The sequence below is a fragment of the Nesoenas mayeri genome (genome assembly GCF_963082525.1).
Source record: "Nesoenas mayeri genome assembly, chromosome: 13".
In the NCBI taxonomy this organism is placed as follows: Eukaryota; Metazoa; Chordata; class Aves; order Columbiformes; family Columbidae; genus Nesoenas; species Nesoenas mayeri.
The window spans coordinates 15,813,980-15,829,637 of NC_137550.1; the positions used below are offsets into that span (position 1 = coordinate 15,813,980).

Consider the following 15,658-nt stretch of genomic DNA (forward strand, 5'->3'; position numbering starts at 1 on the left):
TCCCTTACACCCCTGTGAACAGCTGTGAGCAGCACAACACATAAAATCCCATGAGTAGATCTTGCCCTAGTGCTGGGGAGAAGGGAGGAAGGCGAGGGAAACAAGCCTGGAGCTGGGCCAGACTGTTCCCAGAACCCAACAGTCCCACTCTGGCCTCTACAAGAGACCAAACAAGGCAGCTGGAGAGATGGCTTTACTCAAACCCTTTGCCCACTTTATTTCAAAATCATAAAATATACACACAGAAAAAAGGATGAATGGGAGGGAAAAACATTAGTGGGGGAGAAGAACCCCCTCCTGAAGCACAGCATGAACTCTGCCAGCCTCGGGAAGCAGCTGCCACGGAGCGTCACCACTGTCCAGGTGACGGCATCTCCACTATGTGCCTGCCAGGCCTGCAAGAAGGAAGGGGAGAAGAGTGAACCCCAGCACAGAGAGGAAAAGCAGGACAGAGCCCCATCCTGAACACTCTCCAATTTACTGAAGGGGAGCAGGCACAGGCTGAGGCCAGGTTAAGGATGTCACCTGTCAGGGTGCTCCTGTAGACTTCTGGATTTGCTCCTTCAGAATAAGGATGCTCTGCCGCTGCTCTGGGGGCAGCATAGCGATCTGGTCCGCTGTCAGCTGCAGAACCTGCATGATCAGGGCTGCCTGTGGGCACAAGGGTGAGTCAGAGATGTGCTCTGCCGGAGCAGTCACAGGTTATCAGCACCAGGAAGGGGCTGTCCCCACTACAGTGAGGCAAGGAAGAAGTACTGCTCCTGGGGTCTCACCCTTTCCCTTTTGTCCGCTCACCTTCTCGTGATCCTGGGGTGTGACCTGGCTCTGTCCAGGGCTAAAGCCTCCGGGCTGCCCAGCTCCCTGGACTCCTGCCCCAGGAATGCCTCCTCCCTGCATGCCTGCCCCTGCCATGTTAGGGACCTGCAGGCACAAGAGAGGGGGTAAGGACCAAGAGGGCTCTGCACTCAGCTGTACAAATACAGGATGATCAGAGGGATGCCCCCACAGCCAGCCTGCAGATTCCTGAGCATGGAGACGGGCTACAGTGTGTTTTGCGTGCTCTTCTTTCCCTCCAACTCCTGCACTCTTTCCTGCACATCAGGAAGAGGTGGAGAGAAGCCTGAGCCTCGTCTCATCCCCAGCAGAATAAGCAGTGCCCATGGAGATGGGACAGATGCCCTGACCCCATCCAAGAGCCACCAATCCAGGTGCTGCTCTGCAGGATGCCCTCCCCTCTCAGGCTGCTGCAGGACCTGATCACATCCCCCCACCCAGCCCCAATCTACAAGACACCATCAGTGCCCAACCAGCCGACCAGAGGCGTGTGTACCTGGCGGGGCCCCTGTGGGCCACTGGCTCCCATATTAAGTGGCCCAGGACCCTGTATCCCACCAGGCATGGGGCCACGTGGGCTGGGACCAGGCCCTCGAGGCTCCAGGCCCCGGGGCTCCATCACCCTGGCCTCCATGGCCCTGGCCTCCAGCACTCGCGGCTCCAGGACCCGTGGCTCCAGGCCTCGCGCCTCCAGGGCTCGCGCCTCCAACACACGTGGCTCCAGCCCCCGCGGCTCCAGTCCTCGGGGATCTCTTCCGACTGCAGAGGAAAGACAAGGCAAGGTGTTGATGGGAGCAGTGCAGCAGGGAGCATGGGAGCAAGCCCACTGCCTCCTTTGGGCCTCCACACCAGAAGGTACAGGGCTAGGGGCAGAGGGGTCATGCCTGGAGGAAGCCTTTGCCCTGTGGGACTGTCCCTCCTTTCCCTGGAGTCAGTTGTTTCACTGCCCAAACCCCCTTCCTATGTCTCATGCCAGGGCAGCGGGCTCCATTCTGACTTCTTGTCTGTACCACCCATTGTTTCATGCCCCCTCTCTCACCTCGAGCATCCATCAAGGGCCCCCGCGGCTCTCCCATCAGCGGTCGGGGTTCTCCCATGGGTCCCCCCCTCATCTCATGTGGGGGGCCACGGCTGTCATGACCAGGCATATGGTGCATAGGGGCTCCCTGGTGGGGTGGCCCAAGGTAACCTCTGATGCAGAGAGAGGAGAGCAAAGCAGGAGGAGGAGAAAAAGCGAGAGAGTGTGAATCAGACGCTGGCTTGGCACGGTCTGGGCAGAGCACTGGGATTGCCCCCAAAGGTGGCCGCAGGGGAGGAGGGTGAGGCTGGTGCAGGGATGGGTGCTGGCAGCCCCACACCACAGGGCTGCTGTCACCACCCTGGGGATGCCCTGTCCCCAGGGACATGGGCACACGGGCTTCCAACAGGCAGTGGTGACTCCTGGAAGGCTGGTGCCATCCCTGTCTTCAGCAAGAGATTACCCTTGGGCAGGGGACCATACCAAGGGCTCCTCTCCTTCCCTCTCCCCTCACCTGGGCTCCACTTCTCCAGTAACTGAGAGCAGGGTCCCTCCGCGAGGGTCATTCGGGGCATCTCCCAAAAGGCCTCGGGGCGGCGGGCCACTGGCAGGCAGAGGTCCACGCTGCATAGGGGCCCTCGGATCTGGCATGGGCACTGCCAGGGAGACACACAAGAGCTCGTGAGGATCTGCATAACCAGGGCGGTGCTCAGACTGTCCCCCAGCGCTCTCGGGGTGGCCTGGCTGCTCCCCAGCACGCAGGGGGTGAGCCGTGCTGACTGCCAGGGGGGACAGCCTCTCGCACAAGGCTGGAGTGCACTGAAGCCCCTTCCCCAGCTGCTGATTTTATGCCTCTCTTTCCCTCTCTGGCTCTACTTCAGGCTCCTTATGGCACCAGGTGGCCAAACTAAGTGTGGGTGCCCCCGTGACAATCCCTACAAGTGTGGGCATCAACACCCTGCTGACACAGGGCCAAGAGCAAAGCAAGACCTGGAATGGTCCTGGTAGCGAGGTGACAAGGTGGTCTGGATCCTACGGAAAGGACGCTCTCTTTTCCACAAGCTCTGTGCACAGCATTAGGCTGTTGTATCCTCCAGCTCGGGAGGAAACCCTGCCACCTCTTCCTCCTTCTCCTGCTCTTAACCCTGCCAGGCTACACAGAATGATATGCCAGTTCCCGACCCTGAGCACAGGGGGGTGAAAGCTGCTCTGTGCACACTCCACAACGAGCTCCATGGGAGGAGCGAGCTGGCAGGTGCTGGGATACCTTGAACGCGTTCGATAGACGCAGGCCTGGCAGGTCCCACGGGCGAGAGCTGCAGGTTCCCTGGGCAAGCAGCAGGAAAAGAGGGAGAAGAGCAAACACGTAAATAGTGTATGCACACATGCACTCAGCCTCGGGGATAGTGCTGTCTGCAGGGTCACCTCTGCTCCCTGAAGTCCCCCAGAAAACCTACAGAGATGCTGCAAGTCTGGCTTTATCAACCTCATCCGTTAACGCCACCTCTGTCATCAGAGGTGTGACAGCCAGCTTGGCACGGCTCTTCCTTCACTCACTGCATGAACATTCAGGGCAGGATGTCCTGCTGAGAGAATCGGCATCCTGGGGGGGATCATACTGCCCCCCACAATGCACAGCCAGACAGCTTCTGCTCCTGTCCACAGCTTCCTATGGCACTCCTCAGTGCCAGCTTTTTGCCTGCTCTCCAAAACCTTCTGGATGCCAAGAACTACCATGTTGTTCTCAGGAAGATGGTGCCCCCCCAAAGAAAATGAGAATCAGTTCTCTCTAAGCACTTAAGAGCAGAGGATCTCAGAACAGCCTTGCCACACTCCTGAAACAAGGCCTACAATACAAATTAAGGCAAAAGGGGTTTTAACTGCCTGTGTGCCTTCTTATTGGGAGAACAGGAACGTCCTGGTTGTGCCCACCCCGGTGCGTGGCTTGATGGGGCAGCCAGGAAATGCATGAACCTGCATGAACCGTAAGCAATCCGGCCCCAGGGCTGGGCCGTACAGACCGTGCCTGCGGAAGCAGAGCCAAGCCATCGTCACCGGGAAATACCCTGCCAAGCCTCACACTCACTGTCACAAGCAAAAGCGAAGTTCCAGCTCCCTCTGCCGGGCACCACACAGGGAGCACTGGGAGAGGTGGCAGCAGCACAAGCTGCTTCCCAGCACCCAGGCAGCAAAGGAGCGGGACAGGGACCAGAGAAGAGCGAGCTCTGCCCGTCTGCACAAGCACAGGGACAGCCACAGGTTCACAGAGAGATGGAAACACAGGTACGACCCGCTCCGCAGGGCTCTGCAGGGACCGGCAGCTCTCCTGGATTCCAGGATACGTCTGCACAACACGGTGCAGAACAAGCTGGGAGCAAACTGGAGCATGGGCTGGGGTCCTGGAACAGGAGAGCTGCTACCACAGCCTTGCACCTAAGCGAGTAAACTCGGGGGCAGCCCAGTACTGTGGGAGCTGCCCCAGATCCAGGGACAGGCAGGCTGGCAGCTGGCTGGCAGGGGCTCTGGGCGCAGCACTGCTCAGCACCCGTGGCCTGGGTCCCGCTGGAGTGAGGCTCCTGTAATGCACAGCACTAACCCATGTCTGTTTTACCTTGTCCACGCTCCAAGGGGACTGGCCCTGCTCCTGGCATCCCAACCTGAGGCTGCATTCCACCTGAGAGGGAATAGGCAGAGTTCAGATCCCTTCTCAGCCATTCCTTTGGCCTTAAATACCTCCCCCACCTTCCCAACTCCTGGGAAGTTTATTTTGTTGGTGTTGGTCTCCCACAGAGATAAACCAACTTTCTTGACTGCCGCTGGCAGCAGTAACAACCACTAGACATAGTACAGGACTGTGTGTGCTCTCACAGGGCCAAGCCCTTCAGTTAAGGAGAAGGTAGAGGGGGGGACACCTGCAGGATCGATGGACCCAGGGCACCATTCAGCTAAAACTCACCTCCTGGAGCCATGGGGCCAGGGCCTGGGCCCTGCACAGCGGCTGCCATCTGTCCCGGACCCGGCACTCCTCCCTGCATGGGCTGCATCAGGGGAGGAGCGCCATTCACGTGCATCCCACCCTGCCCAGGAGAGAAACTAGACTTCAGCAAAACTCCAGCACCACAGCCCGAGCTGGGAGAGATGGAACCAGCAACACCCACCCCTTTCCTGCACAGCACTGTGTCCCACAGGCTCTTACTATGGGCTGTGGCTGGGACGATGGGGTGTTCTGTGGGTTCAGCTGTGCATTTGGCCCTGGCCCAGGCCCTGGTCCCGGTGCAGGCCCTGGCCCCGGCACTGGCTGCTGGTTGCCTGGGATCAGAGGAGGAACACTGGTCTGGCGATGCAGGATTTTCTAGGAGGAGAAGAAGGAGAAAGGAATTTTTCTTCCGCTCCCCACTCCACAGCAGGCTGCCAGTGTTATCCTACCGACCCCAACGAGGCAGCAAGGGACAAACCAGCGCGATCTCAGGGTCGACAATCCTCATGACGACCTGGGCCTGCAGCAGGGCATAAGCCAACTGGGGGTTCTGGAGCAGCATGTTCCTGGCTTCCTGGGGGCTGTTCTGGACACACAACTGAGAAGACACACGCAGATCAGAGCTCTGGCAAGGCACCACGGGCTGTGAAGGCACGGGAAGTGGTGGCAGAAGCCGTGCTCACAGAGTGAGGGCATCTCTCTGCTTCACTCACCTTCATCTGCTTCATCAGCTCAAACATCTGCTCGGGCGGCAGGCTGGCTACTGCCCGGCTGATGGACTCGGGGGCATCTTCAGGATTGACAGGGTCCCCATAGGGTGACTCTATGATGGGTGCGCCTGTGCCCAAGCCTGCAACAGAGTTTGTGATCTCATACAGCAACATGAAACGGCCATTTTTAATGGGCTCATGAGAAGAGAGGGGAGAGGGGAGAGGCGGGCAGTGAAAACAGGGAGATTATCTGGGAGAGAAAACACAGCGCTGAGCCCATGCATCCCTCTGCAAAACTATTTGCTACATGGCTTGGAGCACATCAGCTCTGCGAGGCCTCACCAGCCTCACAGAAGAATGCCTTGTAACACTGAAAAAAACGAGCCCAGCACAACATCAGTGCATTCTCCACCACAAAATTCAGACTCACTCTTCAGCTCCTCCTTGTTCTTCTCGCTGGCCGCATTGTCGACACGCAGGGCCCTTCCGCTGAACTCTCGCCCGTTCAGGTTCCGCATGGCACTGAGGGCCGTCTCCTGGTCTTGGTACTCGCAGAAGCCATAGCCCTTTGGCTTTCCTGTCTCCCTGTCATAGACCAACCTGCACAGCGAGGAGGAGAGAACCAGCACTGCTGAGAGCAGCGCAGGCAGCGCGCAGTGCTCACAGCTTCCCAACACTCAGGAGGGGCTATTGGGTGCACCACACAGGAGCAATGGGGAGCAGAGTGAAGTTACTGCACTCTGGTCAAGAAATGCAAGAGCCTGCCCTAGGTCAGAGCAAAAAGGCCTCCCAGATCCAGGCCGATGGGTATTTCCAGAGCTCCAGTGTCCAGGAATGCCACTGGCACAAGCATTCTGCTTCCCGTGACCCAAGGCAGCTCCTGGGGGCACAGGACTAGACTGGCTGCTCCTGGAGCTCCCAATCCCCTACCTGATTGCTCTCTGAAGCCTGGTGCCAAGCCAGGAAAACATCCCTGCAGAGCCACTGTGATGGGAGAGCTCTGCATCTCCATCTCTCTGCACCGAGCTTGATCAGAACCTGAGGACTGATCTGCCCCAGCTCCACATCACAGCAGGGCAGCACCTCCAAGCTGGAGCACCATGCCCACCTTCAGGCTGTTGTGCTTGGCCTGTTATTCCCTACATCTCCAGGTGACCTTGGCACAGGACCTCAGTGCCTGAACAGCTGTCACAGCCTCACACCCCCAAGAAGCTGCACTGCTCTGCACCACTTTGCTCCTGCCTGCGGGTCAGCTCTGCCCAGCGTGTGCTGCACAGCACCATGCTGCCCGTGGGGCTCTGGACCAGATTTATCATACAGTCATAGAATAGGGGGGGTTTCGATTGGATATTAGGAAAAAGTTTTTCACAGAAAGGGTTGTCAGGCATTGGAACAGGCTGCCCAGGGCAGTGGTGGAGTCACCATCCCTGAAGGGGTTTAAATGACGAGCTTCTTAGGGACATGGTTTAGTGCTGGAGCTACATTAGGTTATGGTTGGACTTGATGATCCTGAGGGTCTCTTCCAACTGAAATGAGTCTATGCTTCTTTCTACCACCTCTCTGGGCAACCTGGGCCAGTGTTTCACCACCCTCACTGTAAAAAATGTCTTTCTCATGTCCAGCCTGAATCTTCCCTCCTTTAGTTTAAAACCATCATCCTCTGTCCTGTTGCAACAGGCCCAGCTAAAAAGCCTATCTCCATCTTTCTTATCAGACCATTTCAAGCACTGAAAGGCCACAATAAGGTCTCCCTGGAGCCTTCTCTTCCCCAGGCTGAACACCCAACTCTCCCAGCAGAGCTGTTCCAGCCTCGGGTCATTCCTGTGGCTCCTCTGGCCCCTCTCCAACAGGTCCATGTGTGTCCTGTGCTCAGGAACCAGAGCTGGACGCAGGACTCGCGCAGCCGCTCTCACCTGAAGCTGACCACAGGCCCAACCTCTGAGAAAATGTCCTTCAGCTGCTCCTCGGTGGCCTCGTACGGGATGTTCCCCACTGCAGGAAAGACACGGTCAGCGCAGCGGCCCAGGGCTGCGCGGACGGCGCGGAGGGCTCGGCTGGCCGGCCCTCCCTCCCTCCCTCCCTCACCCCCGGCCCGGCCCCGCGGCGCTCACCGAAGACGGAGCGCAGCGAACGATCCACGGCGGGGTCCCGCACCGACAGCCCCGCCATCCCGCCGCCCGAGCCTCGCCGCCGCTTCCGGTCCCTCACCCTACGTCACCCCCCCGCTTCCGCCCACGCCCACAACAAATATGGCGGCGGCGCGGAGGGGAAAAGGCTCCGGCGGGAAACACGGGACGCGCCACTGCTGTCTGCGCGCCGCGATCCGGGGTAGGAGCGGGGCAGGGGGGCAGGGGGGCCGGGGCACCCGGGCGGGGGGTGGTGTGGCCTCGGGGAGCCCTTCGCGGGACACCCGGCCAGGAGATGCCAGCTCCTGGGGCAGCCCCACATCCTCAGCGGGCACGGTGCCCCGGGTAACCCACACCCGGGATACCCCGTCCCCGGGGGCACGCTGTCCCCGGTCACCCCTTCCTCCTGATCCTCGGGGTCACCCCCTCCCCTGGGACACCCCACCCACTCCCACCCGGGCACTCCCTTCTGCCACACCCCGGGAACCCCGTCCTCTGGGTACCCCAGCGCCAGGCACCCCATTCCGTGAAGCGCCCCATTTCCCTCCCCAGAGTACCCCGGGACACCACCCCCAGACACCCCATCCCTTGGGGTACCCTATCCCTGGTCCCCCCATCCCCGTCACCCCAGCCAGCCCCCTGCCCTGGGGTGCAGCCAAGGCTCCAATGCCCCCAGCATGACGGTGCCAGAGACCCCCACTAGCCCCGGGTCCCCCCTTTGTCAGCCTGACACCCTGTGCCCACTTGGCAGGTGGCCACGTCCCTGCCAGCTGGTGATGTCCGTCTGTCCTGGGGCTTGGCAGGATGGAGGGCAGGGATGTCCCCATCCTCGTCCCTGCCCTGGCCACAGAGCAGCGTTTTGCCCAGTGCCTCAGGTGAGCCTGCAATGGGGAACGAGAGCCCTGTGGCTGCTCTAGCGGCGTGCAGGTGGGGCTGGCGGGGTGCTGGTGGGGAGGTGAGCTCAGAGGGCCCAGCCCTGCACCCAGTGGGTGTAGTGAATAAGGCACAACTCTCTTTTTTTTAGACGCAAAGAGACATTTACTACAAATTCAGGCTTGTATTTATACTTGCTGGGATGCTTGCTCAAGCATTGCTGGTTTGCTAGATTAGGCATTACATAAGTGATACATTTTGCATTCCCACCGAAATTGCTACCATAAAAGCATTTTTTTGGTCTATCACAAGTTACCCCCCTGTCCTTGATGTATCAAGTCCCATATAGTCCTTGCTTCTTGTATTATTCCACCAACGCTTGTTCTCATGCCGTTGACTCTTGCAGTTTCTCATAGAGCTGGTGTCAGAATGCTGTCACAAGTGGGGATCTCTTCTCTGTGGTGGGACTGGGGAGGGCCTGACCGTGCCTTGGCCTTGCAGGGAGCGTTTGGAAGAGGAGCGGCTCCTGGATGGGCGCTACAGGCTTCAGGAGTTGCCAGGGGGCCGTGTGGCACTGCCCGTGTTGGAGGAGAAGCTCTCCCGTCTATGGCTGCCCCAGGAGATGCCCTGTGAGCTGCTCCGGATCCAGGTTGGGATGGACCCCTCACCCTGAGCCCTGCTGTGGGGCACTGGGATCTCAGCCCCACATGCTCATCCCCCCACAGGACCCTGTCCCCTCCAGGGCAGCCCGCAGGCGGACACCTGCCCAGAAGCTGCGGGATGAGCTGCAGCGGCTGCTGGGTGAGAGCTGGTCAGAGGAGCTGGAGTGTGATGTGCCCCATGCCTGGCAGCGGCACGGGGACCTGGTCCTGCTGAGCGAGGACAGCTTTAGGGCTGCAGCATGGGAGAAGCTGGGTAAGGGGGAGCCTGCCCAGGTCTGGCCTGCAGAGCCGCCCTGGCGTTTCCCAAAGCTCCCAGGATGGGTGCATTGCAGGTCCAGTGCTCTGGGAGACGGTTGCCTCGGCTTTGGGTGCCCAGCGGCTGGCCAGGCGAGGACGGGTATTGCCAGACGGGATGCGGTCCCCCAGTGTCACCCTGCTGCTGGGCCAGGATGGCTGGGTGGAGCATGTGGACAACGGGATCAGGTAGGAGCTGCAGCACAGGATTTGGCCGGGGCAGGGAAGGGGCTGCCCTCACTGGGTGCTGGTGTTTCTCAGGTACACGTTTGACGTGACCAAGTGCATGTTCTCACCGGGCAACATCACAGAGAAGCTGCGGGTGGCCTCGCTGTCCTGCTCCGGGGAGGTCCTGGTGGATCTCTACGCAGGTAACGGGGGTGGCGGAGGAGTTTGGCAGGGCAGGCTTGCAGAGGCAGGCAGGCAGAGAGTGGTGATGCAGGTACTGATGGCATCCAGGTGGATGTGGAATGTCATTTCCAGCCCAGACTGGAAAAATTCCCAGGCTTAGAGCTCCTGCACCATCTGTGAACCCCCAGCTAACCTGACACTGCTGTCCCTCATGTGTCCCTGTTGCCTTTGGGCACGCAGAATCGCGGAATGCCCTTGCTCTCAGGCTCTGCAGGGCACTGCTCTGTACCTAGTGCTGGTCACAGGAATCATTTGGATCCATGGAAAAGATTTGCCCTGATATTGTTTCTGAAAAATTCCTGTAGATGTCCTGAGCATGTACTGATGTGCTTTCATGACAAGCTGGCACTAACTGAAGTGTCCTGGGCTGTGAGGGGAGTGGGAATATCACATCAGGCATTTGCGTGTTTGTAGAGCCACTGTTGTGCACTTGGGAAGGTTAATGCTTCCAATATGTGCTGCACAGAAAGGATGTGGCACTCACAAAAACGCTCTGGATTAATTAAAATAAATGGTAGTCTGGGCACTTCTACACAGAGTGGAAGCAGAGCAGGGCAGGTCTTTAGCTAATGGCTAAAGACTGAAGGTAAAATAAAATGGCTAAAGACTGAAGGTAAAATAAGCTCCTCTGTAAACATTTTTCAAGACAGATTTTGCTTTTGTGGAGGCAAGGGGTGATGAATTTCCATCTTCCCAGCATCTGGGCTTGTTCTGACCTAGAGCAAAGCAGACACAGAAAGCCAGGGTGGTGATCTGCATCCACTCTGCCTCCGAGGATGAACACAGTACCCAGGGGTGCCCAGACCCTGCCCCCAGCTACTGTCCTGTCTTCTGTCCCCAGGCATCGGTTATTTCACGCTGCCGTACCTGGTTCATGCCGGGGCTGCCTTCGCCCACGCCTGCGAGTGGAATGGCCACGCTGTGGAGGCCCTGCAGAGGAACCTGGTGCTGAACGGCGTGCAGGACCGCTGCCGTGTCCACCATGGGGACAGCAGGCAGGTGAGCAGTGCTGACCAGCCACAGCCCCCCAGCCCCACACGGCTTCCCCTTCACCTCCCCTCTCCTTCCAGCTGGAGCTGCGGGATGTAGCAGACCGAGTGAACCTGGGACTGATTCCCAGCTCGGAGGAAGGCTGGCCCATGGCCTGCCGCGTCCTGAAGGACACAGGTGGGGTTCTCCACATCCACCACAACGTGGAAACTCTCCCCACACCAGCCCCACCGCAGACCCAAGTCCTGCAGGCTGAGCACAAGTCTCCAGAGGGAGCTGGCAACGATGGAGAGGCACAGCACCCAACAGAGGATGGCGGGAAGGAGACACTGGGGGCCAGGATCAGACCCGAGTGGCAGAGGTGGGCTGAAGCCACAGCGTCTCGGATCCGGGGACTGCTGGCAGAGTTGCGTGGGCAGCAGTGGTGTACCAGCATCCTGCACATTGAGGCAGTGAAGTCCTACGCACCCCATGTGCATCACCTTGTGCTGGACCTCGAGTGCCGGCCAACGTTGCCCACCTAGCTGGCTCCGGTTTGTACAACTTGCTGGTGTTGGGTCATCGGTGGCCAGGAGATGCTGCCATTGCCTCCTGCCAGCCTGGATGCGCTTCATGTCCCCTCGTTCCCAAGCGGCAGTGCTGCCTGGCAGTGCCTCCCTGTACCCACTTCTGATACTGCAGAAGACAGTGGTAACTGAAATTTATTGAGATCCATAATTACCTAAGTAACATACCACTGAATTTTAACAACAGTTTGCGTGATTAAGTCTAGACAGATAAAGTCTAGTCCTAGTGAATATAAAAATTTATTTCAGTGGTTCCTCTATGTAGATAAATTTGAAAATGCTAGCACATACAATTGTTTTGTAAGGCTGGTTGTCCATATGCTGCATATTTAAGGGAAAGCAGGCAAAATGTAGAGGGTTAGTAGAAATCCTCAAGACGGAGCTGCTGCTGAAAGAATATGGAGTCTCAGCATCACACTTCATATTGCTCGACGTTCTAAAGTGCGGGAAAAGGCAGCGGATGTTCATATGTTAACATAATTAGCTGTTAAAATACACGTGTTCACCAACAGGAAAGACATTTTGGTTACCCCATTGAAGCTAAACAAATACAGTGGGACCATACATCACTTTTAACCCCCATTTCCACGTTATCCTCTCCCGTGCGGTGCTCGCAGCCCGCTCCTTGCTGCCAGGCGGGTCCCAACGCGACCGGCACGGATCAAACCTCTGCTGGCAAACAACGACCGTGCTGTTCAAAGCAGCCGCGCTAGGAAGGCCAGACCCTGCGGCCGGTCACTCGTTTCAACCCGCAGCAGCGCGCAAGTGACAGAGAACGGCCTGTGCGCAGCGGCGGAACGCGGGAACCGCCCCCCGCCCCGCCGGGCGCGGGCGACACCGCCCACACGCGGCCGCGGAGCCGCCGCCGCCACCTCCCGGCCCGACACCCCGTCACCCACCTTCCCCCAGCGGCACCGAGCGAGCGGAGGGAACGGCGCGGAGCTGGCGGCGCCAGGTAGGAGGCGGCCCCCGGGGCTCCGTGGCTGTGCGGCGGCCTGTGAGGGAGCGGGACGCGGGACGCGGGCCGGGCCGGCGGACGTGGCCGCGGAGAATCGCGGCCCCCCAGGGCCGGCCCCGGGCTCCCCGCTGGGGAGCGGGCTTTCCAACCCCTGGCGGGGCCGGGGCGGAGCGGGCAGCGCGGTGGTGGCCCCGTGAACTCCCGCTGCCTCCGGTCGGGGGTCCCCGCCCGCCGCTGCAGCGGCCCCGCCGGGCCGGGGCGGTTTGTGGCGGCGCCGGGCCCGGGGCGGGCGGGGCGTGGTGGCGGCGCGGGGCTCTGCGGGCTGGGAGGCCGGTTTGCCGCGGCCTGGGCTTCGGGACAGGTGCTCGGGCAGATCGATCCATTTGTCGTGGTCATAAACACGTTTCTGAAGACTAATCTCCGGCTGTCGTGTTCGGTTATAGGAAACAAACGGGCTCTGATGCAACAAAGAGGATGAAATTTGGTTGCCTTTCCTTCCGACAGCCCTATGCTGGATTGGTTTTAAACAAAGTCAAAACAGTAGAGACTCGCTGGCGTCCTTTGCTAGCAGACTACAAGAACTGCACCGTTGCTATTCATATAGCTGTTAAGGACTGGGAAGATGAAACGTGGAGAACGATTCTTTTGGACAGGTTTGGTATGACACCAAAACAAGTGCAAGATTTGTTGGATAGAGGGGAAAGATTTGGCAGAGGAGTTATTGCAGGTAAGCAACCCTGGATTATGTTTTCCAAGCAAGTTTTCAATCTGTTGACATTCAGTCAAACACGTATCTGCTTTACACAGTTTGTTCCTTATAACGTTACTGTAATGCTTCCTCTGAAGGAGCGATGTCTGAGTTGGGGGGCTATTTCAGTTCCTTACCCGTGTCAGCTCAGGTCAGTGATGGGTGTTGCAAATAAAACTTATTATTTTTCATTGTGTTGGGAATGTGAAGTATCTTTGACGTTTAGGATAAAGAATTTTAGCCAGGCCTCAGTTTTGAAAATACACGCGCTCTACTAAAAACCTGAGGCTACAATTCTGAAGTCTGTACAAGAAATTAAATTGATTCGTGCTAACTCATCATACAGGAAGATAGTATAACATGGGTTGCATGTTATTTGATTTCATGATAATAAATGTCAATTCAACACTTTTTGCATTTCGAGCTTAGGAACTCCTGAAACCATTTTACGGTACTCTTAGTCAAGTGAAGTCATGATATTGCAGTGCTTTGCATGTCATGTGAGAATATTACATAAATAAATCCTATTTCAGTTTTATAAATGCTCCATCCCTCTTGTTATTTGGGCAGTGAAGAAGTTTGTTTCTCTAACAAGTTTGTTTCTCTAACAAACACAGCAAGGATGGGATGGTGTTTCTTTGCTTATGTTGTGCTGAAATACAACGTATGTTGCTGCAGGGTATATTTAGAAAATTTGTATCCAGCTCATTTTATGCTCTCTTCTTGTAGATATCTTTTGTTACACCATCTATCTGGCATTCTCATTTGAATATTTTTATCTATTCATACACAACAAATGACTTCTATCACATACACTCAAAAATTGTTCTGGTTCTACAGTGGTGAAAATTGTTAGGTACTAAGTAACATGCAGATTTGTAGCCTCGTCATAAATTGCACAATAAATTGTGAAGTAGGTATCAAAGCTTCCTTGGTCTTTAATATAATGATTAAGCAATATAGGAATTCCCATTTGTGACATCGCAAGGGTTCCACAGAGCAGAAATTTCCATATAGTTTAATGATTTTAAAATGTTAATAGCCTAGTGTCCTGATGGGAGCAGAGTGTGATTTTGAAAGAAGCTGTTTCAAGGCCAAACGTAGCTCAGGAGTTTTTGTAGGAGCTGTTTCTCCTGAGGTACAAGCTTGTTTTTACAGCTGCCAGAGGTATCCCATCTGCTACTGGGGATCGCAACACAACTGGCACGGATCAAACCTTTACCTTTGTAAAAATTGCCACTGCATACTTCACCTGTTCTTCACCAGCCTCAGTCCAGTCACACGTCGTCTTTGGCAGTGAATGACACCAGTTTGAGGCACGGATGCTTCACACCCTGTTCTTCTGGTAACAAATGAGCTGGTTTGTGTGTCCTTTTGGAAAGGAGGTTTACTTTTGGAAAACTTTTCCCTAGGAGATCAAACAGCCAACTGACTTTGTATTTTAATTTTATAATACAGGATTAATTGATGTTGGAGAGACATCACTATGTCCAGAAAACTTGCCTCCTGAAAAGATTCTGGAGCTGGAAAACAAAGCTGTCCTCAGCAACTTAGAACAGAAATACTTGACTGTTGTTTCAAATCCAAGATGGCTCCTGGAACCAATTCCTGCCAGAGGGGGAAAAGGTGTGTGGCAGGTGGACATCCCTGAAGAACTGATCCCTTCAGAAGTGTAGGTGTTGCCTCTCACTGTTATTTTTCCTGCCTAAATGCAAACTTGTAATTCACAAGTCAGCAGTTTCAACACGATCAGTGAGTGGTTTAGGCTTCCCTTCCAAAACTGTTTGAAAAAGCAAATACATTTGAAGAATAGCTCTCTTGAGGCAAAACAAGCAAGATGTAATTTTTGTGACCATTACTGGATATTATTAATGGTTTAGTAGATTTTTCATATATAAGTAATTCTAAGTAAATGTGATTTTTTTTTTTTTAACATAGATGGGTGATGTATTATATGATGTTCTACGGGCTTCTCAAAAAGAGGTAGAGATTCACTGTATGAGGTTTCTGTCCATGGTGTGCATTATGTGCTGTAAGTGTAAAAGTTCCAGAAAGGACCAGATTTTCCTCATTCAGAGGTTTGGTACATGTGATAGGGAAGCCAGCTGCAGTTTATAGCTCTGTGATCTGACAGCCTTTAGACAAAGGCCTTTATTAGAAAGAAGGTGCTTGTATAAAACTAAATGAAGCACATATTATAAATTCCTTTCATTAAGATGAAAAACACAACTAAGCTTTGAAAATCTAACATTGAATTAAAGACAAGTGGGAAGAGTAACAAATAGAAGTCATTCATTTTGGCACTTGGAGCTACTGGAGTATAGCTTTCAAAGACTAGATTTCTGTAAAGCATCTGAAGTCCACCACAATCCATCAAAGGAGATCTTTCTTCAAACAAGAAAATTCTATACCAACACCAATCGAGTTCCTATCTTGAAAAGTTTAATCATTTACACCAACACAAAGTTGGTAATGAAGACCAAGCTATAAT

The 15,658-nt window shown here is 55.6% G+C and overlaps 3 protein-coding genes across 7 annotated transcripts; 2 read left to right on the forward strand and 1 right to left on the reverse strand.

Moving 5' to 3' along the window:
* Window positions 1–214: 214 nt before the first annotated feature.
* CSTF2 (cleavage stimulation factor subunit 2) lies at window positions 215–7,737 on the reverse strand. Of its 3 annotated transcripts, XM_080352553.1 has the most exons (15): window positions 7,651–7,737; window positions 7,453–7,531; window positions 5,970–6,139; window positions 5,543–5,679; window positions 5,308–5,427; window positions 5,049–5,204; window positions 4,809–4,929; window positions 4,464–4,526; window positions 3,120–3,179; window positions 2,367–2,508; window positions 1,874–2,025; window positions 1,331–1,593; window positions 796–921; window positions 526–651; window positions 215–395 (listed from the first exon to the last, which is right to left on the reverse strand). In XM_080352553.1, the coding sequence occupies exons 1-14, from the start codon at window positions 7,706–7,708 to the stop codon at window positions 529–531; spliced, it is 1,770 nt and encodes a 589-aa protein (XP_080208679.1). In that variant the 5' UTR covers window positions 7,709–7,737; the 3' UTR covers window positions 215–395; window positions 526–528. The 3 variants fall into 3 exon arrangements, with proteins under 3 accessions (XP_080208679.1, XP_080208680.1, XP_080208681.1); XM_080352554.1 differs by lacking the exon at window positions 3,120–3,179; XM_080352555.1 differs by lacking the exons at window positions 1,874–2,025; window positions 2,367–2,508; window positions 3,120–3,179.
* Window positions 7,738–7,788: 51 nt separating this feature from the next.
* Window positions 7,789–11,432, forward strand: TRMT12 (tRNA methyltransferase 12 homolog; the record flags this gene model as incomplete). The annotated part of the gene is made up of 7 exons (XM_080352747.1): window positions 7,789–8,010; window positions 8,945–9,187; window positions 9,264–9,453; window positions 9,533–9,683; window positions 9,756–9,865; window positions 10,747–10,904; window positions 10,976–11,432. 7 exons carry the CDS (start codon window positions 7,789–7,791, stop codon window positions 11,417–11,419), a joined length of 1,518 nt encoding a protein of 505 aa, XP_080208873.1. The 3' UTR covers window positions 11,420–11,432.
* Window positions 11,433–11,715: 283 nt separating this feature from the next.
* Window positions 11,716–15,508, forward strand: EOLA1 (endothelium and lymphocyte associated ASCH domain 1). Of its 3 annotated transcripts, none has more exons than XR_013922741.1 (4): window positions 11,716–12,416; window positions 12,863–13,146; window positions 14,326–14,527; window positions 14,626–14,712. XR_013922741.1 is itself a non-coding variant. In XM_080352494.1 (4 exons), exons 2-3 carry the CDS (start codon window positions 12,894–12,896, stop codon window positions 14,469–14,471), a joined length of 399 nt encoding a protein of 132 aa, XP_080208620.1. In that variant the 5' UTR covers window positions 11,718–12,416; window positions 12,863–12,893; the 3' UTR covers window positions 14,472–14,512; window positions 14,626–14,714. The 3 variants fall into 3 exon arrangements, 2 of the variants coding, with proteins under 2 accessions (XP_080208620.1, XP_080208619.1); XM_080352494.1 differs by having other exon boundaries at window positions 11,718–12,416; window positions 14,326–14,512; window positions 14,626–14,714; XM_080352493.1 differs by lacking the exon at window positions 14,326–14,527 and having other exon boundaries at window positions 12,284–12,416; window positions 14,626–15,508.
* Window positions 15,509–15,658: the final 150 nt, after the last annotated feature.